Source organism: Pristis pectinata, chromosome 23 (assembly GCF_009764475.1).
Source record: "Pristis pectinata isolate sPriPec2 chromosome 23, sPriPec2.1.pri, whole genome shotgun sequence".
Lineage (NCBI taxonomy): Eukaryota > Metazoa > Chordata > Chondrichthyes > Rhinopristiformes > Pristidae > Pristis > Pristis pectinata.
The window spans coordinates 5,564,041-5,590,476 of NC_067427.1; the positions used below are offsets into that span (position 1 = coordinate 5,564,041).

Below are 26,436 nucleotides of genomic sequence, written 5' to 3' on the forward strand. Positions count from 1 at the left end.
ACAGCTCCAGGACCTAGGCTCCTCAAAGAGTCATAGACTACAGAAACATTGAGTCTGCACCGACTATCATCCATTTATATTCATCCAACTAAATTCCCCCCACATTCCCCCAGATTCCCCTACACTCTAGGGGTAACTTACAATGGCCAATTAACGTATCAACCCGTACGTCTTTGGGATGTGGGAGGAAACTGGAGCACCCGGTGGAAACCCATGTGGTCACAGGGAGAACGTGCAAACTCCACATGGACAGCGCTGGAGGTCAGCATTGAACCTGGGTCTCTGGAGCTGTTAGGAATCAGTTCTACTAGCTGCACACTCCAATCCAATCCAGACAAATGACAGCCGGCTCTCATTCTTCTGTTAGCTGGAGTAGACCAGATCCAACGGAGACTGGAGTGGCTGAGTCCAGAGGTAACAAAGGACTAGATGAGGATTTCAGCAGTGAATGGGCTGAGATAGAGACTTGAATTTCATAACTAAACTTTTAAAATCTTTTACATTTTGAAATGTTTATGTGAGGGTATTACAATCCACATACAGAAAAGGGTCAGAGACTTTGTTAACGATAATTCATGTTTAGTTCACCTTTCATTTGTCTTCAGGTAATAAAGCACAAGGTTTTTGAGTTAGTTTTGAGCAAGACAAGTTTAGATTCACACCAGTTCTATTGACTACCCTTGGCTACGATGGAGGCTGTGGTGAGGGGTCTGAGTCACAGAGACAACTTCAAGATTTCTGCGTTAAACTACACATAGACAGAGCTCCTGTAGATACTGTCAGTTTCATGGAGTAAAAAAGGCAAAAAGCAATAACTTCCCCTTAGTTAATATCAGGCTGTCAGCTCCAGTTGTGATCCTTGCTTTGAATGCCATGCAGTAACCAACTGATGCCACCAAGAACCAATGTCCTTTCTCTGCTAAAGAATTGCTTCTTGTAGTTTACAGCAGGCACGTGAATCCCCACACAGCTAACCAGCAAGTTGCCAAATCTCTCTTGTCATCTGTAAGTATTAATCTCTACCATACCAACTGATCATGTGGAGGACAATAGCTTCAGGCTTCAATCAAATTTCTGAGAAACACTTCTCTGCGCACAAAGCCCAGGTAGGGAGCAAAGAAACTAGTTGCTAGCCTTAGACTTGGCGATAATCATTGCATGAATTACAGTCCTTATCAGAAATATGCTATACCTGGCAAGAAAATTAATCCCAGCCTCTCAAATGCTTGGTCTTCAAGTGTACCCTGCCTCAAGAGTAGCATGGCAGCTTCTGGCAGTTTCTTTAAGTTTTGGACACTTAATCTATACTAACACTTCACTTCACACTGAAGGAAAGCTGTATCATCAGAGTGGCTGGATATGGATAAGATAATAAAGTGAGGTCTTGTATTCCTGCCCAGGGAAAAACATAAAAGATCCCAATATACAATGAATACACCCACCAGCTCTGGTCATCCAACAGAACAATGCTGTAGATTGACTTAAGGTTATAGAATTTTGCAACCTGGACAGATCCCCAACCCTCCGACTACCTCACCTCAGTTATTTTTCTTTTTTTCTTTTTCTACTCTTTTAAAATGTATTACTTTGAAAATGAGGACAATCCATATATTAACACCCTCTGTGTAAAATGAGGACGATCCATATACGAACACCCTCTGTGTAAAATGAGGACGATCCATATACGAACACCCTCTGTGTAAGATGAGGACGATCCATATACGAACACCCTCTGTGTAAAATGAGGACGATCCATATACGAACACCCTCTGTGTAAAATGAGGACGATCCATATACGAACACCCTCTGTGTAAAATGGATTCCTCTTCGTTCTTTTGTTAACGATATTCAAATTATTCTCTTTAGTTATCAACAGACATCCCAGACAAAATAGACTTCCTAAAAGAGCTTACTCAAAGCCCCTGTAACTTTGAACATCTCCAAGAATGCTCCTCTTGGCTTTCCTGGTGAAAACAGTCTCAGTTTCTCAGACTCTTCTCTTCACAATATCATCTCCTCCTGGGCTGGTAAAAATGTCCAGGAACAGGGCAGTGCCAAAACCACTTTGTGACAGAGACGTTGATTATTAGTGAACATTGGAGGGCCATTCCTAAATCCAGTGGAGATTTACTTGTTTCATCAATAGGGTGGAAGGTGAATGTGGTGAGAAACTTCTGTCAATCAGACAACGAGCCATTACAATGGAGAAACAAGAGACTGCAAATATTGGAATCTGAAGCAAGAAACAATCTGCTGGAAGAACTCGGTGGGTCAAGAACTCGGTGGATCAAGAACTCGGTGGGTCAAGCAGCATCTGTGGGGAGGGGAAGGAAATAGCGACCTTTTGGGTTGAAACCCTGCACGTTGACAGTCCTGAAGCAGGGGTTTCGAACCAAAACGTTAATAATTCCTTTCCCTCCACAGATGCTGCTCGACTCACTGAGTTCCTCCAGCAGATTGTTTGTTGAACTGACCATTATATCCTTATTAAAGGAAGGAATTAAGGGATTCCTTCTCAATCTTGGTAAACAGCTTCTTATAAACTGCTGGGTATGGTAGTATGGTGGTAGTTACTGGATGAACAGCCAAAGTTCTGGACCATTGATTCAGAGACTCAAGTTCAAATCTCAGGGGGATTCAAATTTAACTATTTTAAAATAAAACTAGCTTCTGTATAGTCGTGCCCTTGAAACTATTGGATTGTCCTTGATAGCTCATCCAGTTCACTAATCTCCTTTAGGTAAGGGAATCTGTCTTCCTAACCTGGTCTCGTCTTATACAAGGCTCCAGAGTCACCAATGAGATGACTAATCTGCAATATGTGATGGGCAATTAAAGGCAGATTTGCCAACAATGTCCACACACGTACATGCAAACATTCAAACCAGGAGTAGGTCACTTGGCTCCTCAAGCTTTCTCCACCATTCAACATAAGTATTGTTGATCTGATTAAACCCTCAACTCTACGTTCCTGCCTACTTGTGGTAACCTTTCACCCCTTCCTTATCAAGTACCTATTTACTTCAGAAATATTCCAACACTCTGCTTCCACCATCCTTTGAGTAAGAGAGTTCCCAAGACTCACCAGAACTCTGAGGGAAAAAGATTCATTTTGATTCTAATTTCAATGGATGACTCCTAATTTTGAAGCAGTGGCCCCTTGTTTTAAATTCTCCCACAGGCTGAAACATCTCTCCTTTTCAATTATTCCCCTCCCACTCTTCTGAACTCCAATGGACACAAGCCCAACCTGTCCAACATTACCTAGAACTGCTTTCAATGCATTAACATCTTCCTTAAATAAGGAGACCAACGCTGTACATGATACTCCGGATGTGGTACCACCTGTACCCTTATTAATGAAGCATAACCTCCCTACTCTTGTATTCATTTCCTCCACCAATAAACAATAAGTACATGCTGTATCTGCATACGAGCCTTTTGTGCATCTCACCATTAAAGTAATTTGGTTTTTTTTTATTTTTCCTGCCAAGATGAACAAATGCACATTTTCTCTCATTATAACGTTTCCATTTCTTTGCCTGCTTCCAGTCTATTGACATCCCTTTGTTGCCTCCATATGTTCTCTTCACAAATTACATTCTCTTCACAACTTACTTTCCTACCCAGCTTTGTGTCATTCAGCATATTGGATGGACTGAAGCGTACGGGAGTTGGAATGTTGAAGTTGTATAAGACGTTGGTGAGGCCGAATTTAGAGCATTGTGTGCAGTTCTGGTCACCGACCTACAGGAAAGACATCAATAAGCTTGACAGAGTGCAGAGAACATTTACAAGGACGTTGCCGGGACTTGAGGACCTGAGTTATAGGGAAAGGTTGAATAGGTTAGGACTTTATTCCCTGGAGCGCAGGAGAATGAGGGGAGACCTTATAGAGGTATACAAAATTATGAGGGGTATAGAGCAGGTGAATGCATGCAGGCTTTTTCCCCTCAGGTTGAGTGAGACTAGAACTAGAGGACATAGGTTTAGGGTGAAAGGTGAAATATTTAAGGGGAAACTTCTTCACTCAGAGGGCGGTGCAAGTGTGGAACGAGCTGCCGGGGGAAGTGGTAGATGCAGGTTCAATTGTAACAGTTAAGAGAAGTTAGGATAGGTACATAGGTGGGAGGGGTTTGGCGGGATATGGTCTGGGTGCGGGTAGATGGGACTAGGCAGAAAATCAGGCTGGCATGATCTAGATGGGCCGAAGTGCCTGCTTCTGTGCTGTAGTGCTCCATGACTCTACTTATCAACTTACAGTGAACAAATAATATATGGAACAAAAAGGCTGAAAGTTCTGTTTCTTAATAAATCAGTTTAAATCTGAAATAACCCACAGTCTGTCCTGGGACAAAGTGCAACAAAATGTTTGGAAATCTACAGTGATTAAATTACACATTGATTAAATGATCCGAGAGCCTGTAATAACTTGGTTTGTTTTATACAGGTGAATCACTGTGCCTTTTCTCGCGATGGCTACCTCCTAATAACAGCTTCAGATGACTGTAATGCTTGTATCTGGGACATTGGAAGTGCAAATCGTCTAGTTAAAGCAAAAGGCCACAAAGGTACGCGGTGCCAGTGCCATCTTTCACTTGCTTGTTGCTATTCCTTGAATATTTATGATTTGACAGCAGATTTGGTTGCACTAATTTTATCAGCTGTATTATTGGATGTATTTTGTGTGTTGGGATTATTTTCTGTCTGTATTTCTGCCTTGCTTGTTTCTCAGTGGTTTAATACCCAGTTACGATAAGAAAAGATATCTTTATTAATCACATGTACATCGAAACAAAAGTGAAATGCATCTTCTGCGTAGAGTGTTCTGGGGGCAGCCCACAAGTGTCGCCACGCTTCCAGCGCCAACATAGCACGCCCACAACTTCCTAACCCGTATGTCTTTGGAATGTGGGAGGAAACCCACACAGACACGGGGAGAACGTACAAACTCCTTACAGATAGCGGCGGGAATTGAACCCAGGTCACTGGCGATGTAAAGCGTTACGCTAATGTCTAAAAGCTAGTTTGCCATCAACATTGTGCTCACCTGATTCCAGTGCCAATGATTCACCTGGTTTCAAGAGTTCCAGCCACATTAAACCAACGGGGAAGATTTGCTCCATTTGCTGCCTCTGGTCCAATCCTACCATCCTGTGGGCTTCCAATTCTGCTAAAGCGGTAACCAGACTAGAACCTGTCTGGTTGTTCGAACATCAGCTGCATGTGGGACCTCAAGGGAACCTTCCCCTTTAGCCTATCAGCGAAACAGGTCTACAGTGAACGCCATCTCCCTGGCCCTACACTCAGCTCTGGAGCACCTGGACAGTAAAGACACCTACGTTAGACTATTGTTTATTGACTACAGCTCTGCCTTCAATACAATAATTCCAAGCAAGCTTGTCACCAAACTCCGAGACCTAGGATTCAACACCTCCCTCTGTAAATGGATCCTTGACTTTCTAACAAACAAACTGCAATCAGTGAGGATCGGCAGCAGTACCTCTGGCACGATTATTCTCAACACTGGTGCCCCACAAGGCTGCGTCCTCAGCCCTCTACTCTACTCCCTCTGCACTCACGACTGTGTGGCCAGATTCTGCTCTAACTCCATCTACAAGTTTGCAGATGATACCACCGTTGTAGGCCGTATCTCAAACAGCGATGAGTTGGAGTACAGGAAGGAGATAGAGAGCTTAGTGGAATGGTGTCATGACAACAACCTTTCCCTCAATGTCAACAAAACTAAAGAGCTGGTCATTGACTTCAGGAAAGGGGGCGGTGTACATGCACCCGTCTACATCAATGGTGCTGAGGTCGAGAGGGTTAACAGCTTCAAGTTCCTGGGAGTGAACATCACCAACAACCTGTCTTGGTCAAATCACGGAGATGCCACAGCCAAGAAAGCTCACCAGCGCCTCTACTTCCTCAGGAGGCTAAAGAAATTTGGTTTGTCTCCTTTGACTCTCACCAATTTTTACTGATGCACCATAGAAAGCATCCTATCTGGATGTATCAAGGCTTGGTACGGGAACTGCTCTGCCCAAGACCACAAGAAGCTGCAGAGAGTTGTGGACACAGCCCGGCGCGTCACGGACACCAGCCTCCCCTCCTTGGACTCTGTCTTTGCCTCTCATTGTCTTGGTGAAGCAGCCAGCATAATCAAAGACCCCAACCACCCGGGACATCCTCTCTTCTCTCCTCTTCCATCAGGTAGAAGATACAGGAGTCTGAGGGCATGTACCACCAGGCTTAAGGACAGCTTCTATCCCACTGCGATAAGACTATTGAACGGTTCCCTTATACAATGAGATGGACTCTGACCTCATGATCTACCTTGTTGTGACCTTGCACCTTATTGCACTGCACTTTCTCTGTAGCTGTGACACATTACTCTGTACTGTTATTGTTTTTACCTGTACTACATCAATGCACTCTGTACTAACTCAATGTAACTGCACTGTGTAATGAATTGACCTGTACAATCGGTTTGTAAGACAAGCTTTTCACTGTACCTCGGTACAAGTGACAATAATAAACCAATACCAATACCCCTGGGGTTATGAGCAGGATCAGGGGTACCAGAATATTTAATCTCTCCTGGGATGGGGCTGCTTCTGGTGCAAACTCCAGTTAAAACACAGCCCAACGAAGAACAAGCAGCTGCTCTCATCTCACCAGTGAGGAAATGACACGAGTTCCATCACACACGAGAAATCCACCATTGTTGGGAATGTCTGGATTAATCTAATAAAATAACATTACACCTCAGTGTTGAGATCTTGGGGATCTGCTGGCTGTGGTCCATCACTGAAGCTGGTACGTTTCAAGGTCACGGCCTGTCAGAGGTTTCTAGAAAGGGGTGTCTCCGAGAGATATTAGGCTGCACAGGCCAACCCCCAGAGACCGTCAGGAAGGGGAGTCAATAGGGGAGTCTTCCCCTATTCCTGTGGCTCCCTTCCCCCGCCTTGATGACCTGCCCATCTCCTCTCCTCCCCCATCCTTTATTCCATGGTCCACTGCCCTCTCCTGCCAGATTCCTTCTTCTTCAGCCCTTTTCCTCTTCTACCTATCACCTCTCAGCTTATTACATCTTCCCCCCCTCCCGCACCCACCCACCTTCCCCCTCTCACCTGGACTCACCTATCACCTGCACTCACCTGTCACCTGCATATTGAATGGCGGGGTAGGATTGAGGGGCCGAGTGGCTTACTCCTGCTTCTGTTTTCTTTGTGTGCACCAGAGCTGCACCCTGCAGCCTCTCACCTGAGGCTTGGCCTCAGGCACCAGACTCCGACAGGGGCCTGTCAGAGGCTCAGTCCTCAGGTCTCTGCAGTGGGGTGTCACAAAGAGAGAAGACTGACTTCAGGCAGCACAGAGTGACAGAGGCCGTCAGGAAGGGGAGTCACTGAGACCAGATGCTCTGCACTCTGGGCAGTGAACTGTGTCACACCTGTGTGACCAGTTCATTCCTGTGCCTCTGGAACCGAGACTGTGTATGAGGAGAGGTGTGGCTGGCAGGTTAAAACTGTGAATTATTTCTGATGTCAAAAGATTCCCCTTCACTGCTTTATCCTTGGAAGTGCTAACGTGGGGTTTTCAGATGTTAATAAGAGAGCAAACTCTTCTGAAGACGTTTTATAAACAACATAATCCTGTTTAAAACCACTCATCGTATCTTGCAAGTACTGTATCTTGCAGGTGGGAGCCGTCGAGAGCAAAATGGAGTCACTGGGGTTAGGAAGGGCTCATTATTGCCGGCAATTGTGTTGAGGTTGGGGTCCTGGTTCTGTTGCTGTGCATGTAACAGATTGTTTAAACTCCTGCCATTGGTTGGCAGCATACGGCTACAGAGTATGCACAACCGACGTTCTGAGTGTTGTTTCTACTCCCACAGGCCCAGTGAAGGCTTGTGCATTCTCTGCTGACTCCACTCTCTTCGCCAGTGGGTCCACCGATTGCACTGTCAGGGTGTGGAACACGGCAAAAGCCCACTGTCTGCATGTTCTAGAAGGTAGGTGGCCACAGCGAACCTACTCCTTTCCCATAGCGAACCTTTGGTCAGGTTCAATCAGGATAGGTGTATTGAGGGATAGGGTGTGGGGTACAAAGAACTGGATGTGGGGATTAGACTGCAATTAGAGCCACAGAGTCACAGAAGGGAAAACCGGCCCTTCAGAAGAATTAATCTAAGTCTTCAAAATAGAAGCATAAAAGAATCAAGAAGCATTTTCACTGGTGTTGGTGCTTAACCAGGGCATAGATTTAAGGTAGTTGGCAAAAGGGATATGTTTTGAATGCAAAACATCTGAATTATATAGAGCCAAGTGCCCAAAACAGATGGTGCAAATCGATTGAATAATAATTATAGAATTATAGAAGAGAGCTTTGTAGAGACAGTTAGGGGGAATTTCAAAAGGAAAGTAAACTAATTAAACAACCTTTCAAAATCCCTGCCTTGAACCCAGGGTTAATTGTCCAAAATAAAACATTTAGTGCAAGGTCTGAATTCTTCCAATAGTCGCATGGATAATGCAAGTAAAAGGGAGTAAAGTCCTTCGGATTCTGTAAATAGAGTCAAAGAGTTGTACAGCATAGAAACAGGCCCTTTGGCCCAACGTGTCCATGCCAACCATCGTGCCCATCTACACTAATCCCACCTGCGTGCATTAGTTCCATCACCCTCTATGCCCTGCTCATTCAAGTACCTGTCCAGATGCCTCTCAAATGGTGTTACTGTTCCTGATCTATCACCTCCGCTGGCAGCTCAATCCAGATACTAACTACTCTTTGTGTGAAAAATTTACCCCTCAGATCCCTTTAAACCTCCTCCCTCTCCACTTTAAACATGTGCCCTCTAATTTTAGACACCCTAACATGGGGAACAGACACTGGCTATCTACCCTATCTATGCCTCTCATAATCGTATATATCTCTATTATGTCACCTCTCGGCTACTTCACTCTAGGGAAATAGGGAATGGTTTATTCGATTGGGAATGTATATGAGTGGATGAAAATGATTAAGTTAGTTAAAAGTCTGGGAATGTGGAGTTGAGGTTAATGATTTTGACTTCTTTACACAATAAAATGGTTCAAGTTTCTTCATCCCCAAGTCTTTTTAAGGTTTAATTTGTCAGTGCACTATTTAGCTGACATTGTGGTTAACACATTTGTTGCAATTACAGGGAGTACAATCTATGGATTTTAGATCACAATGTGGAATAAGTCAGGCAATGGAGTTTCGTAATAAGAAATGCAACAATAGAACACATTAGGAACATGAGTAGGCCACTCAGCCCCTCAGTCTTGCTCTACCATTTAGTATCATGGCTGACCTAATTGTAACCTTAACTCCACATTTCCGTCTGTCCCTGGTAACATTTGACCCTTTTGCTGATCACTAACCTATTTACCTCTGCCTCAAAGGCAAAAATCATGTCATTTTCTATAATTGGATTCTTTATAGACATCCAACTTTGGAAAACAAGCCATCTGCTGGAACAACTCAGCAGATTGTGCAGCATCTACGGGGGAAAGGAATCATCGACGTTTCAGGTCAAAACTCTGCATCAGGACCATCAATTACAATTCCATTCGCACTGCTCTCCGAGGAAGAGTTGCAAAGACTCACAACCCTCTGAGAGAACGAATTTTGTCTCATTTCTACTTCACATAGATGACCCTTTCTTCTTAAGCAGTGATCCCTAGCTCTAGATTCTTTAATAGAAGAAACATCTTCACCATACCCATCATTCAAGTTCCCTCAAAGTCTTTAATGCTCTGATCAAAGTGCACAAGAAAGCAAACTGGCATCTGGTGTTTGATAAATGCAAACTTTTGGGGTCTTTTTCACAATAAATTTTATCACGCCAAAATTAACCATCATTGACAGTAACTATGAGAAACAAAGCTCCTTTCACAACATGAGGTAAAAATCAGGATCGTAAATCACCAATGAAGGTTTGTAGTGGGGAAATCGAACGGATAATAAATACGTCACTGCCCTTATAGGACCCTGGTCAGACCCCACTTGGAGTACTGTGCTCAGTTCTGGTCTCCTCACTACAGGAAGGATGTGGAGGCCATAGAGAGGGTGCAGAGGAGATTTACAAGGACGTTGCCTGGATTGGGGAGCATGCCTTATGAAAACAGGTTGAGTGAACTCGGCCTTTTCTCCTTGGAGCGATGGAGGATGAGGGGGGACCTGATAGAGGTGTAGAAGATGATGAGAGACATTGATCGTGTGGATAATCAGAGGCTTTTTCCCAGGGCTGAAATGGTTGCCACAAGAGGACACAGGTTTAAGGTGCTGCGGAGTAGGTATAGAGGAGATGTCAGGGGTAAGTTTTTTACTCAGAGAGTGGTGAGTGCGGGGAATGGGCTGCCGGCAACGGTGGTGGAGGCGGATACGATAGGGTCTTTTAAGAGACTGTTGGAGCTGAGAAAAATAGAGGGCTATGGGTAAGCCTAGTAATCTCTAAGGTAGGGACATGTTCGGCACAGCTTTGTGGGCTGAAGGGCCTGAATTGTGGTGTAGGATTCCTATGTTTCTATGTATATATTAAACAGGACTGTTGGCAATCGAACTGTACCGCTGATGTGAAATTTAAATACAGTAGATGCAATAAATGGAAATATAAAAATAAATTCACCTTTCCCATATTGGAGACACAAGAGACTGCAGATGCTGGAATCTGGAGCAACAACCTGCTGGAGGAACTCAGCGGGTCGAGCAGCGTCTGTAGGGGGAAAGGAATTGATGGCACTGCTGCAGCGTTTCGACCTGAAAGGTCGACAATTGGAACATAGAACATTGCAGCACAGTACAGGCCCACAATGTTGTGCTGACATTTTATCCTGCTGTAAGATCTATCTAACCCTTCCCTCCCACATAGCCCCCTATTTTTCTATCATTCATTTTTCTATCATTCTTTCCCCCCAATAAATGCCGCACAACCCACTGAACTACTCCAGCAGACGGCTTGTTTTCCCAAGCTGGATGTCAATATAGAATCCAATTATATAAACCGATCTGATTTTAGCTACTGAGCTGTAGATTCAGCAATCAGTACATCAGTGTACATCATATTCTCAACAAAGCCACATAACACAGTCTCATAAATAATATTGTTCCAGTATTCTGTAATCAGGTTCAATAAGCTGCGTTGTTTTAAATCTTAGGGCACAGCAAGAGTGTGGAGACTGTGGGCTTCAGTGACGATTCACAGCTACTTGGATCTGCAGGCTGGGACTACACAGTTATCCTGTGGGACCCAAGGGTTAGTGGTGCATTTGCTGACATTTCCCATCACTCTGTACCCTTATCACTCCTCCAGCCCCCGCCCCCCACCACACATCTATAACTTCCCTCCCCCACCCTGTCATGGTCTCCCAGCCCTGGTCCTGCTGGCTGTCTCCACCCTGTGCCATGATCGTTTGTTGGGATGCTGTTAATGAGCTCTGGAAACATTCTTATTCCAGATGTTGGCAATCTGATGGAACATCACTCTTTCCTTTTTTTTAAATTCAGTCTGGTAGTAAATCAGGTACAGTTAATGTCTGTTCACCCTCTCAGGTACTAATCAAAAGTCAGGACTTGTGTCACTTGTGACCAAGACATGAAGCCAAAGTCCCTATTGGTGAGATGGCAAACACCGGCTCTTCTACAGCACAGATGTGTTGAAAGCTTGTTTTACTTTCTGCAATAAATTTCAAAATTCTTTAATCTGCCTTGTGAAAATGTACAAGGGCCTGGTTATTTCCCTGAATTTTAATTCAATAAAATATACCTTCAGGGTGGCAAGTGGTCCAACTGATGGAGCGGCTGCCTCACAGCTCCAGCGACCTGGGTTCAATCCTGACTCCGGTGCTGTCTGTGTGGAGTTTGCACGTTCTCCCTGTGACCGTGAGAGTTTCCCCCGGGTGCTCTGGTTTCCTCCAGTGTCCCAGACATGCAGATTGGTAGGTTAATTGGCCACTGTACAGTAGCCCTAGTGTGCAGGTCAGTGGTAGAATCTGGGGGGGGGGGGGAGGAGTTGATGGGAATGTGGGGAGAATAGAATGGGATCAGTTTAAATGGTCAGTGCCACTTGGTGGGCTGAAGGGCATGTTTCTATGCTGTATGACTTGGAGTGCAGCTGTGATGTTCTGTTGTAGTTACCACATTAGTGAAATGTTACACCTTTGTTTTGGGCAGTGGATGTCTAGGGTACACAGTAATCAACTATTACACCTAGCGGGTCCCAAAGCAAATGATTTGAGTAATAAACTTTCTGAACTTGCTGAGCACCTGATAAAGAGGGCACACTTTCCTGTAGGATATACTCCACCCTAAGATTCCACGATTCCATAAAGCACACAGTATTACCATGTTTCCACCCTTGCAGTCCCACAGCAGCTGGTGAATCCATCCTGCCAGTCTCCCAAACACTCATTTGTATGTACAAGGCATCCATAGGTCAGGCATTAGTAACCCAGGGAGGACTTGTATTTACTTAGTCTCAAAACATAGCACAGATTGCTTCAAAACCTTTACACATAGGACTTTAAAGTGACCAGTTCAGACAATATTTTAATTATATCAAATGGGATCCTGGGACCTTTTTCGAGGACATGTTGGAAACGGAATTATTCATTTCAGTTTTCATTCTAAAACCACAAGCAACGATTTTGATTGTTGTATCAGCTCAGGAAACACAGTGGTAGTGCGTTTCATCCAGATGCTCTGGTTTCCTCCCACATTCCAAAGGTGTACGGGTTAGGAAGTTGTGGGCATGCATGTTGGCGCCGGAAGCGTAGCAACACTTGCGGGCTGCCCCCAGAACACTCTATGCAAAAGATGCATTTCACTGTGTTTCGATGTACATGTGACTATTAAAGATATCTTTTGTGGTTATGGATAATTTGAATTGGCTCTTCTAATGGAGGAGCTAGATTGTGAATAGTTATGAGGCTTTAACAAATAGTTATGAGGTTAATGTTTTACTGGCTCTGCCCCAGTCAATGGAAAACACCAAAGTAATTAAAGTTTTCTTGTTAAGCAGCTGGGTCAACTCATGAAGAAACTCTTGGGGCATCAGAACGTCATCAAAACCTGCGCCTTTTCATACAATGGAGAATATTTGGTAACCTGATTTCCTTCAGTCCATTTCCAATTGTACCCACTGCACCAGGCTTATATTTACAACTTAATTTTTCTTAAGCACCTTTTAACCAAATGAAAGCAGGAAGGCGTTTAAAATATTGGTGAAAGTGTGCAAATAGGTAATATTTATACAGGAGTGGATACTGACTGGGGTAGGGAGCAGGGTGTAAGCAAACTGGGTGAAAGCTTGGTCAAGGAGATAGGTGCTGTGGTACTGTTGATCCTTGGCTTAAATCTGAGGTAGTTTGGAGTCCATTTATTCAGTATTTCCATATGATATAAGCAGACCTTTTTCAGATCCCTTTCGATAACCTTTGAATATAGAAGAGCGGAGCTAACGACACAATCATGTTTTTTTTAACCGAAGAAATATCAGTCCAGTTTTCCTTTGAAGTTTTTGGTTTGTTTTTGTCTATTTTTTTTTTGATTTGGGGGTTCTCTTTTCATATAATTAAATTTTTAAAATTTTTTTTGTATCACGGTCACTTAGCAAGAGAGCAGGAGGTCCAGATTATTTATTTTACTCCTTGCGAGCATACACATTAACTGCTTTATTGTTACCCGATCTCTTTTCACCAGATGTATAATCATTAATGTTATGTATATTAATTTGAATTAATTTGAAATTCAATAAAAAGATTGAAAAAGATAGGTGCTGACATGGAAGGAATTGCGAACTGAAAACACGGACTTAAAGATACTGATGAAAATGAGCTGGAGCTCATTCATCTCCACTGACCACAGCTGGAATAAGGGGTGGATTCCACAGACAGACAGAACTGTGCAGGGCAATTGTGTCCACCAAACAAGGGGCCAATCGCTTTTTCTCACCCATGAAGAGGGCGCCCACACCTCTGGAACACCACCCAGGGCTGAGAATTAGTAGGAAAATAAGACATGAAAAAAAAAATTCCACCACTTAAAATGTCTTACGTACATCTGAAAGGCTAAACCATATTTGCTACGAAGCCATTCAATCTCTTTGGTAGTAGATATTTTCACTAGCAACTGCTATTGTTGTAAAACAAGCCAGACCCAGTTTTCAGTGCTGGAAGGTGCATTTGAATAAATGATTGTTCTTCTTATACAGGCCACTGGATCCTGGGATTTTAAAGTGATCATCTGGAGTTTACAAAGCATGCAACGAGTGATTTTACACGGTCACACAGGCAACGTGAGCTGTGTTGCCTTTTCTAGCATTGGAATGCTGGTAAGATGAAATGTGCAATTTAATAGAAACAGGCGGTACTAGAACAAGCAGAAACACCCTCACCTGCACAATGGCTCAAGCCAATGTGTGCTGTGGCACTGAGCTACAAAAACCAGAAGGGCTCTGACCTAAGCCAGGTCACTCAGTCTAGGTCACTTAGTGTGGGTCACGCAGGTAACAGGTGCCCAACAATAGTCCTCCTCCTCCACTCTACTGAAGTAAGTCTGTTCCGCTCCTTGCATAAGAAAGCAAATACTTCAGTGCCAGCTGAAACCAACGTTCCAAGGGCTAATGCACTGCAGTTACTGGTGGAGCACTTCCATTGTGATTACTCAGCTTCGTGGGAAGGAATTAGAAAAATATATGGTAGTTTAAAAAAAACTTGAGAACCACATCAAAACCTCATCTCCATCTGATGTATCCTTTCCTAGGCCTCAGGCTCCTGGGATAAGACCGTCCGTGTGTGGGATTCAAGGAGTGGGATCCTGATCTTTCTCCTGGAGCACCACAGTGGCCACCTCATGGCCCTCTCCTTCTCTCTGGATGCAATTCTACTGGTGACAGCAGCAGAAGATGGAATGGTATGCAGAGGAATTGATTTGAAACTGGAATTCTTGGAGTGTGTAATCAGCTAGGCTGACTTATTGTCATCTATTCTCACAGGTTCGTGTGTGGGATTGTGAAGATGGAAAATGCAAGAGGATCCTGGAGGTAATACATCCCTGCTTTTGCTTTCCTAGGATTAGGAGCAGAAATTATACTAGATTGTCAAAGGTTGGTTCAATGGAGCTACATGGCAGACTATTCTCTTGGAACAGGCCTTCACTCAATTTTCACCATGGCAGTTGAAGAATTAAGTTAGGTTTGGGGATGTCAACTATATTAAAACAATCTCTCAATTCACTGACCTCAATATGGGAAGGATATTTGCCATCCTTAATTGGTCTGGCCTGTGTATAATTCTAATGCAATGTAGTCATCTCTAAGCTACCCTCAGAACTGGGCAAGGAAGCCACTCAGCTGCACTGAAGTGCCACATTTAGCACATGGCCTATAGTGGTTCAAGATGGCAGCTCAGTACCATGGTCAATAAGGCAGTCAAAGATGGACAGTAAATAGTGACCTTGTCAGCAACTCCCACATCTCATGGGGATAAACAGAAATGCATTCTTCTTTGATTAACTTTTTAAATGTAAATTGATTAATTGGAATGTGAGATTGATACTCTTTCCTCACCACCAAAACAAAAACTCATGCGTTTTGAATAATGTGACACATTTTTAATCATTACTTTTCCGTTCTCTAGGGGATAATGGACAATGTCACTAGTTGCCAATTTTCTTCTTTTGAGACCATTCTGATTGCAGGAACGTGTGACTAGCCATAACACAAGACAATGAATCGATCATCGAACCTTTCAGTCACCAAGATTTCAAAGGCAAAGTTTAAAGAATATTTTAAGATTTACACAAAGGTTGGATTAAGTTGGTATCAAGAATTTAAAAACTGTATAAAATGGTTCAATTTTAAATGCAAAACCATACAATCTTGGTGAAGAAGTAATGTTCCTGAACTGGAATTTGGGATTTTATCAGCATTGCTGTGAAAAAGCACAAACGGAACCCAGAAAGATTCCTGTGACATATTCCCTATTCACAAATCACAATTTCTGCTCATTGTTTCATTCCACCCTCTGTGATGCTCTTTGGTTTTGTCAAGACAAGTCAAGCACATGTTCTAAGCTGAAGTCCGGCCACACTGTTGATTGGCAGTGCTGCTTTTCAGGGTGATGTTGAACCAAATCACCATTAGGCTGGTGGGATAGATGTAACTGGGCATAAGGAGTGTTCTTTTATAACAGCTCCAGACCGAATGAGCTGTAAGATATTAACATTAGAATATAAACTATTGGAGGACTTAATGAGGTTGAAAGATAATAAAGACTCAGGACCTGACGACCTACATGTGAAGGTTTTGAAATAGGTGGCTATGGAGATGAGGGATGCATTGGTTATCATCTCCCAAAATTCTATGTTACAACCATCCTCCAAATGGAATACAGCAAATGTGACCCCAGCATTTGAGGGGGAGATCAGTTAGCTCGACATCAATAGCAGAGAAAATGCTGTAATCTGTCATTAACTAATAACATGGCACAAAGAAGGATCGGGTAGATTCAATGTTGGCTTATGAAAGAGAAATCAGGATCGACAAATAAAGGGGAAACCAGTGGATGTGTTGTATTTAAACTTTCAATAACATGCCCCACTAGAGGTTATTAAATAAAATTAAAGCAAAGATTTGGGTTGATATACTGGCAGAGGCTGCATTTGTACACACTTGATATCAATGCTACAGCTCTCCCCATTAATGGAGGGATTCAATTCCTACAGCAGCATCTATTACATGAAAACTCAGAGCTGGAGGTGGAGTAAACCCTTAACTTTCATGGGGGATACCAGCTGCCTTGACTGGTGAAAGTCAGAAGCTACACAATCCTGTAAGGATGCAGTAAATGAAAAACAAACTGTACTTGTTCTGATAAGCTGAAACATTCCAACTCATTCACTCAATGGCCACTGCTGCCAGTTGGAAGAGCCCTGGTGCTCAAGAGTTTCCCACCCACCCACCTTGAATAGGTCATTTATACTAGACTTCATTCCATGAACGTGATCCAAAAGGACCCTTAAAAATGTTGCTAGGTTTTACGCATGCACTTGAGTCTCCATATGTATTCCCTACCCTGACTAATGAATGGACTAGTCAAGCAACTAATTAAAATGCTTGCTGTAGAAAATTTGTACATAAATGTATGCAAACCAGGGAGGACTGTATCTTGGGGTTTATCTGAAGCTACAAAGCTGGGTGCCAGCGTGTTGTGAACAAACCAGAGTGGCCTTAAGGGGTATAGGAAGACCAACTGAATGGGTGAAGATATGGGCAATGGATTTATAAAAACAAAGGACATCTACTTCCATGGAAAACATAGGAAGGATTTTTATAAATTGCTAGAAACTTAGAAGGTCTTACTACTCAAAAGGTCCTGTCCTTAGGCACAAGTTGCAATATTGTGCAATACAGAAAGCAATTTGAAAGGCAAATTGTACATTGACTTTATTGCAGGAGGATTTGAGTGCAAGAGCGATGTGTCTTATGGAAATGGTATGGGGCCTAGTGTGACTGTAGCTGGAAAACTACAGAGAGGTCTGGTTTTTCTACCCAAGATACACTTGGGATAGAGGGAATGCAAGAACACTGATTCCTGAGATGGAGGAATTGTCTCAGGACGATAGATTAAGCAGATTGGGCCTATTCTTTCCAATATACAACCAGTGGCGATTGCATCTAAAGATACAAAATTCATGGTGTCTGACAGACAGTTGTATAGCTGATGTTTCTCTGCAATGGGTGCTTGGAGCCAGGGGTCAGACTCAAAATAAGGTGTCAGCCATTCAGGACAGCTGAAAATAAATTCTCACCCAGCGTGTAGTGAATTTTTATAATTAAATAAAATTAAAATTAGTTAAATGAATTAATTAAATCTAGAATTACGATTTAGAATTAAATTTCCACTCAACAGGGCTATGGACCCTCAGTTGCTATACACATATATTCAAGACATAGATTAAGGCACAAAGGAATCTAGCAATATGGGGTCAGTAAACATTAGGAATGATCTTACTAAATAATGGCGCAGTCACAAGGGGCTGGATGGCCTACTCCTGTTTTTACTTAAACTTCCACCAACATTCCCAGGGGGTCATATGGTTACTTACATTCTGGCAGGAATAAAGGCAGTGTGAACTATATGGTACAATTCTATGAAACAGTAAGGTCACAAAGCAGAAAACAGATGATTCAAGCATTTGGGGAAAAACCTATTTTCAATACAAACCACCACCCGGAGTACACTGCTTGAAAAGCTGATGAAACAGACATTAGTTCTATTCAAGAGAGAATAGGTAATGACTTGGAAGGGAGAAGGAGCACAGCCGAGGGAAATATGCGAGTGGGATGGAAATGAGCAAGATGGGCTGAATTGCCTCCTCCCGTTTGTATCAGACTTTCGCAAATACTGTTGGGATATTCCCACGTACTGCAAAGTAGGTTATGCTCAAGAGTTTGCTCAGTTTTGTGCTTGTGTTGTTTTAACAATTGTTAGCCTGTGCAGATGTTGCTGTAATGCACTGCATAAGTAGGGGAGGTTAAAAATCATACATTAAAACCTAACTTCTTGGCAGAAATGATGCAGGTAAATGTGGATGGGAACATGGGTCAGTCTAATAAAGGTGTGCTGGAATGCTGCAATTCAGAGGGAGCACCAATAAAGCCATCTCACAATGATCATCTCTGCAACATGTTTCTTTTGTCACTGACGTCTGGCTAGGACTGGAATCTGGATGTAGTGATTGGAGCAAAATTCCACAGGTCTAGCCTCAGAGCAGGGCATTAGGGGATTCCAAGAGTGACCATGTAGAACATTTTGTACAAAGGGACATGGCCAATATCACAGGCCAGACCATCGTGATACCAATGGACAAGCCAGGACAGACATGGAATTGTGACTGCTACCCAAGGAATAATTTAGTATTGCATCACCAATGTATTCTTGAAAAACAGCTGCTAGGATGCCCAAATGTATCAAGCCTGCCTTGTGCTGAATAAATTACTGTCTACAATGAAGGCCAACAACTAATCATTTCTGAACACAAAAGGGTTAATCAGCAGGAACCAAGCGACTTTCGATCACCCACCCAAGAAAAGTGAGCTCAAAGCTGCACACTACTTCAGCTGCAGCCAAATCATCGATCACTTGCACAATTACCCTCTCAATATCCCCCTAAACCCCACTTAGATCACTTTTAAAGCATCCAGATGTATCTGAAAACTTCTTCCAATCTATCCTTAATACATTAAGAGATGAACTATTTATAGGCATTAACTTTTCTGAAACATACATTGTTTTGTGCATCTGCCAATGAACTTCAGTTTAGTCCTTTCTCCCTGACAGTATAGTACCTGGTTTGCTGACATTACCCACTGACAAAATCAAGACAGCTATTTTCACAAGTTGAGTGGAATCGTTCACGCCCCCTGCACCATTAAACTTAACCGCCTTGCAACCATCTCAACTAGAACAGAAAATTAACACTGGAGCAGGAGTCTACACCCTGTCAAACACAATCATTTACTTCAATCCTCCTTTTGACATCAGCACGCCAAGTTATCATGGCTACTTTCTTAAACAGCACCTCAAATGCTTTATGGAATCTCTCATACCCACTATATATGATTTTTGTATTCAACAAAAATATAAACTTTTCCCTCCCAATCTTATTCATATCCTGAAATCGTAAAAGAAAAACTTTTCCAACTGCAACCAAGTCTTCCTGAATACCATTCAAAAATATATCTACAAGGTCAGTGGTGTACAAATACAATGCAAATGTATACACTAGAAAGTAGGTCCTATTGGTTGCTCCCAAAATATCTTCAGAAGCAACCCCTTTTAATGGTTGCCTTTTCCCCATCAATTTCATTCCAGTAGCAGATGATTTGAGCTCTGAGCCTATACACAGATCACTGTCTTTCTACCTTAAACAGACAGGATGAATCACATTAGCCAATGAACAATATCTGCACCAATCATAGATGATCCATCAAGTTCAGAAACTGACAAGGCTGAAGCAACTGTGTTGGCCGGTACAATCTGCAGAAAAGAGTGATTGCAGTATGCTGCCTGGTTACCATGGAACAATTCCAGTGCTACTACAGTTGCTGGATTTCTAGACTACTGCTAGTTTTAGCATAGATGGCAGGATGTTACTGTGCTCAAACCAATGCCAGCAAACCATGCAGTCTGAATTCAATCCTAAAAAATACCTGATGAGTTAATCAACTGTCCCTTTAAGTTAGTGATTTGTTGAAGGTTCTTTGGAGAATTTATTAGTTGTGCAAACAGATAACGATTTCTCTCCTCAAACCTTTCCCAAAATTACTGCAAACAGGGCACATACACCAGCAGACTGACAACGGGATAGGACAAGTGCAGTATTTCTCAATCCTCTCAATTCACTCTAACTCCTTTTAATTAGGAAAATGCAACAAACTCATTCAATGTGCTGAAACAAACATGAGCATTTTCTTAAATTTAATGACGCCTGTGGGTGAACATTTATGCTTTCACAGCATATTTGCGCATGGGGTACAGACGCTCTTTCCTTTGCTGTTTCTTGGTCTTCAAACTCTCTTCATGCTTGTTTAGTCGCCGGCGCAGGGCTCGGGTCTTCTTGGGCCGCAGATCCAAAGGCTTGTACTTCTTGCCCTAAGAATAAAGGATAACTTTAGTCACCAAACTCAGCTCAGTACTTTATAACTCACCAACACATCAAACTGACCTTTCCCACCGCAGGCTTTCACACATCACCAATAAACCAAAAGGCACCAAGACAGCAAACACATACACCGATTCCACCATTCTGACAGAACAGGAATACAATTCACACACGTTAATTTACTTTTACACAGTCTAACCCATTCATCGGTAGACTCGTCTCAGGTTCTCCATTTACTCAAGCGCAATTTTATAGTTTGCCTCCTTGGCTGTGACATGTGAACATGGCAGGTAGATGATCAAAGAATAACTAACTAATCATTTAGAAAAGCTGAACATAAACCTAGTCAACATGGTTTTATGAAGGGCAACTCACGTTTAACAAATGTGGTCAAATTCTTTCATGACACAGCAAAGGGTTGATAGAGTGGAACAAGTAGATGTAGTGTACTTAGAAGCCCAAAAGGCATTTGACAAGATGCCACAAAATGGCAACCCTACAAGTCCTGTAATGGAAGCCTCATGGGAGACACGAAGGCACGTGGACAGTGAAGGTCCTACATCCAGTGAAAATTACAAGTAATATCCGGACATTCAGGGACTCCCCAGGTTACAAATGACCTGCCTTTACACAAATTCTCCCATACATTTTTTTAAGAGCATCTTGCAAGGTAATAATAAAAAGTTTCATGGTATTCATTAGTGACCAGACAGTATATATATTAATTATGGGTAGCATTAGGGTGATTATTCCATGAAATTACATACACTTGCTGTAATTCTTTAAATAATGAAATGAATATCTACAAACAACATTAGAAATTGGCTTATAGATAATTCTTAGGGATGGAACCCTTATGATACCCGGGGACTGCCTGTACATTGCATGGCTCTGGATAGTACTGTGTGGCCAAGTTTTCTGTGGGTCAGCATGCCAAGACACAGAGGACCCAGAAGGAAAGGAAACAACTTTGTGATCCACACATTAAGTTCCTGATTTTCAATTACCAATTCTAAACGCTCCAATTTCCAGAGAATTTTTAAAACAGGCCCCTTAAGAAACTCCGTAGTTTTTTGCGGGGGGGGGGGGGGGGTGAATGATGACCTCTTAAAATCAGAACATCTGTTCCTACATACAAAGGAGGAATGAATTGGTGCCTAGCTGAAAAGCGTGACCCAGTAACAGAACCATCGCTGTGGACAATCCCACTTTCTACTGAATACAAAAACTTTAATGAAGGACAGATTTCTGTAAAAACATCTAGGTTCAGATCACCGCCAATATTTTCAACCTTGCAATCCAAATCACTATTTCTAAGAAATTAAATTTTTCCAAAATTATTAAAAATGGATAATTTCACCCAATTACAACCACAGGGTACAACCATGTGGCTGGAAGCACAAACTTACCCTTTCAGAACTAATTCTGTATTCCAAAAAATCTGTGTAGTATTTGTAGGAGTAGAACCAATTAGAGGCCAGAATAAATTTGAGTTTAAATTTCTGCTACAATTAAAAAAGTTTATTAAGCTGGGACATGCTTAGCAGGAGCACCACTTCTGCACTCTCTCCATTAGCAAATCAGTAATTCTAATCCTTCCCCACCCCACATACAACACAAAAGCCATACAATGCTATATAAATAAATGGCATCTTTCATACAATTTCAATCAAGAAATTTTGAAATAGATTATAAAAGGAACAGCAATAGAACCCAGCAAAGAGTGACAAACATCAATTTCCCCATTGCTTGTTTGGACTTAGAGTAAGGGGAAAACACACAGGGTACTCATACAAGTTACCTCATGCATACAGCTCTGACAGTCATTGGAAACGGCAAAAGTTTGTGTTACAGTTGGATGACAGGTTGGGGGTTAACATAATACAATTCAAGTCAATAGGGAAAATACTCACGCTGAAAATCTAGAGTTGTATAGATAGGACCCTGAATGCAGAAAAATATCCGAAGATAATTCACAGAAGCATTATCAAACAACATACAAGGAATACCAGGAAGGAGCGTCATCTCGCAAGAGATGATTCCACAGCTTGGACAGTTACGTAGTGGACAAAATAATAAGTCCATTACTCCTGAACAATAATGCTCCAAACTACTAGGGTACATCATTTTCTCTCCCATTTTACATACACCATCGCAGGATCATGTTTAGAAGGCACATTACAAAAACAGTCCAACTTACTTTGTAGAATTTTCTCAAGTTCTCCTTCTGTGTCTGATTGATGACAGTAAGGACTCTAGCAATGGACTTGCGCACGACACGGCTACAGGTGTGAGGGGAAATTAAAAGAAAAATCATTACAGCTGTTCACACGTCTCATCAAGTATCAGGGCTTCAGGGCTGAGGAAGCCACACGCACTGGTTCAGTTCACAGCCCAACAAATACGAACATGGGTAACTTGCACCAATCACAAGGTATAAAACTACAGTACTAAGCCCTTGAGAAAACATTGGTGGCACCTGCTTCAAGTCCACTAAGCACAGCAGCAAATTCTTTCAAATCTTTACGATCTTATGGACCTAGACTTTGAGCAGGATTTGATTTGTTGCATCTTAAAAACTGGCTCGTCCAATACATCCTCTGTTTTTACTTACATCTTGGAAAGCTTTGATGCAGCTCCTCCTGTTACCTTAGCAACACGGAGCTGGGAAAGTTCAACCTTGAGGTCATCCAGCTGTTTCAGGAGCTCCTCCTTCTTCTTGCCACGCAGATCACGTGCCTTGATTTTTGCCTGTTATGGAACAGACGTGTTACTGTCACCGACCAAGGCTCTAACAGAGGCCACTGATAATCCTTATGCAACAAAAACTCCAAAGGTAACAGAAGATGCTTTTACATAAAGAGCAGAATGTGTAGCATGTCAAGTTAGTTCAATCATGTAATCCTACTCCATTTACCCATTATTGATCCTTACCCAACAAAGCTACTAATTCCAAAATTTTGTGTGATCTGGCCACAGATTGGGCAATGAACTTCAGGTTCATTCTGCCTCAGACACAGTGGATTCAAGGATCTCATTCCATGTTGCATCATTTTCTAATTTCTACTGCTCCCGACCAGCTACATCCTAATTTTAAGATGGTCTTGGATTTCTCCCATCTGAAGATCATTTCTTTGCATCCACCCTACCACATCCTTTACTCAAGACATCAATTCCATCATCCATTAACCTTGTGGGCTCAAGGAGAAACAAGCTTAGCCAGCCTACCCTCAACTTAGCAGGCCAGACCGTGAAGAGGAACAGTTAACGTCAGACCCGAAATGTTAACTCCATTCTCTCTCCATAGATACTACCCGACTTGCTGACCATTCCCAGCACCTGCAGGCTTTGGACTTTCCATCCTCTGTTTATTGCCTTTTAAGCTCCAACAGTAACAAAGCTTCACACCATCTGGGACAAAGTACAATAAAACTCTGACAATTTGCTTTCTGTAAACCCCAGTGGTGAGAAAGATGCCAAACCAAGGCCTTAGCTCCCACACTCCCTTTCGACTCATCAGAGTGACAATACAAACAACATCCAACAGACCAGAAAATCTGCCAGGTCTATGCCAAAGTCCCAAGCATGCCAGATTATTAGTTTTACTGTATATTTGGTTAACTGATGTTCAATTCACCACTTCAAATATTCATTTATAATCCTTCACCGCCAGCATGGAACGCAATCTACATGATACACAGCAAACACTCACCTAATGCTTTTGGATACCACCTCTCAAACACACAACTTCTACCATTTAGAACAAAGGCATCAAGTCCATGGGCACAGCAGCAACTCCACGTCATACTAATATGCTGCTGCTCATTCATCAGTGGGCCCAAACCCTGGCACTCCTTACCCACCAATCTCCTAAGAGTAAAATTATGGTCTTTGGTTTAATGAAGGCAGCTCATCACCACCTTCTCAAAGGCATTAGGAATGAGCAATCCTAAACTGGTCTTGCTAGAGATGCACATTCCCTGTTAATGAAAAATGAAAATTCTTATCTTCTGGTCTCTGCCATTGCAAGAATCAAATCTACAGGAGGCTGGAATACTCAGCACTTGTTCAGCCAACTACACTTATCCCACATCAGTCTTGCAGATCCACAGCCAAACCAGTGCCATTGACACATACCACCAGTACTCATCACATATCAATCGCAGAAAGGAACACTTCATCAAAACCATATAGACTCTCAAAGCCTTTTCACAGCAGGGGAAACACAGTAACAACAATTAGTTTCCCAATATCTCACCATTCACAAGAAAATCTGTCTTTACCTCTCATTGTCTTGGTGTAGCAGCCAGCATAATCAAAGACCCCACCCACCCAGGACATTCTCTCTTCTTCCATCGGGTAGAAGATACAGAAGCCTGAGGGCACGTACCACCAGACTTAAGGACAACTTCTACCCCACTGTGATAAGATTATTGAACGGTTCCCTTATACAATGAGATGGACTATGACCTCACGATCTACCATGTTGTGACCTTGCACCTTATTACACTGCACTCTCTGTAGCTGTGACACTTTACTCTGTACTGTTACTATTTTTACCTGTACTACATCAATGCACTCTGTACTGACTCAATGTAACTGCACTGCGTAATGAATTGACCTGTACGATCAGTTTGTAAGACAAGCTTTTCACTGTACCTCGGTACAAGTGACAATAATAAACCAATACCCAAATTGCAGCAACTTACAACTATTCCCACCAACTATCAAGGCATCAAACCTCTTCCAACACCCAATCCCCTTCCAACACCTCTGCCATCTTGGATAAGAAAGATCAAACATCAGCCTAAAAAGTTTCCATCCCATTCCTCCCATCTCATCCCTTCTCTTAGCCCCAAGCTCCCACCTTCAATTACTAAGGCAGAACACCCCCCTCACTACACCCTACTGAGAAAGTTAATGCCAGAATGATCATGAAGGGTCCTTGACCTGAAACATCAACTCCTTCTCCACAGATAGTCTGACTTGCAGAATGTTTCTAACAATTCCAGATTCTTCCTGCATTTCTATCCTTTAAACTCCAGCAGTAACAAAGGCTGAACACTGAGAATGTAACCACCCCCGCTGCTCTACCTCACTAAATCAGTGAGGGAACCCCTCCAGCCCCATCACCGGGGCAGTGGAACCCCCTCCAGCCCCATCACCGGGGCAGTGGAACCCCCTCCAGCCCCATCACCGGGGCAGTGGAACCCCCTCCAGCCCCATCACCGGGGCAGTGGAACCCCCTCCAGCCCCATCACCGGGGCAGTGGAACCCCCTCCAGCCCCATCACCGGGGCAGTGGAACCCCCTCAGAGCCTCCCTCCCACCCCTTTCCTGGGCAAGGGTCCCCTCCCGGCGCACTGAACGCAGCCCCCGCCGTCCACATCGAGGTTGTTCCACGGCGCCGGGGTCGGACTCCAGCGGCGGCCCCGGTCCGAGGCGGGACGCCGGGGCCCCGGAGCTCAGGCCGCCCCGTCGCCGCCATTTGCAAACCCCAGCCGGGACCTATCGAACATTCCATCCTTTCCCCCCTCCACACACACAAACCATCACCAATAGCAGCGGCGGCCAGTGGGACGGGGGTGGGGGCGCGGATGGAGGAGGACGGCGGGGCTCGGCCGCTGCCGGGGACCGAGGATGGGGTCGGATTGTACCGCGACCGCCCGCTCCCCGCTCGCCTTCCCTACCATGTTGTCGGAGCAGGCGCAGAAAGGGAGCGGGCAGGGGGGCGGGGCCTGCCTTA

At 43.2% G+C, this 26,436-nt stretch overlaps 2 protein-coding genes across 2 annotated transcripts; one reads left to right on the top strand and one right to left on the bottom strand.

Annotated features, from left to right (window-relative positions):
- The first annotated feature begins 689 nt into the window (after positions 1-689).
- On the top strand, positions 690-15,737 carry LOC127582274 (WD repeat-containing protein 38-like). Its single transcript, XM_052037445.1, has 8 exons — positions 690-701; positions 4,451-4,571; positions 7,841-8,014; positions 11,184-11,281; positions 14,237-14,356; positions 14,788-14,937; positions 15,020-15,067; positions 15,663-15,737. The coding sequence occupies exons 1-8, from the start codon at positions 690-692 to the stop codon at positions 15,735-15,737; spliced, it is 798 nt and encodes a 265-aa protein (XP_051893405.1).
- Positions 15,738-20,492: 4,755 nt separating this feature from the next.
- On the bottom strand, positions 20,493-26,418 carry rpl35 (ribosomal protein L35). Its single transcript, XM_052037187.1, has 4 exons — positions 26,381-26,418; positions 23,306-23,442; positions 22,892-22,973; positions 20,493-20,681 (listed from the first exon to the last, which is right to left on the bottom strand). Exons 1-4 carry the CDS (start codon positions 26,381-26,383, stop codon positions 20,532-20,534), a joined length of 372 nt encoding a protein of 123 aa, XP_051893147.1. The 5' UTR covers positions 26,384-26,418; the 3' UTR covers positions 20,493-20,531.
- Positions 26,419-26,436: the final 18 nt, after the last annotated feature.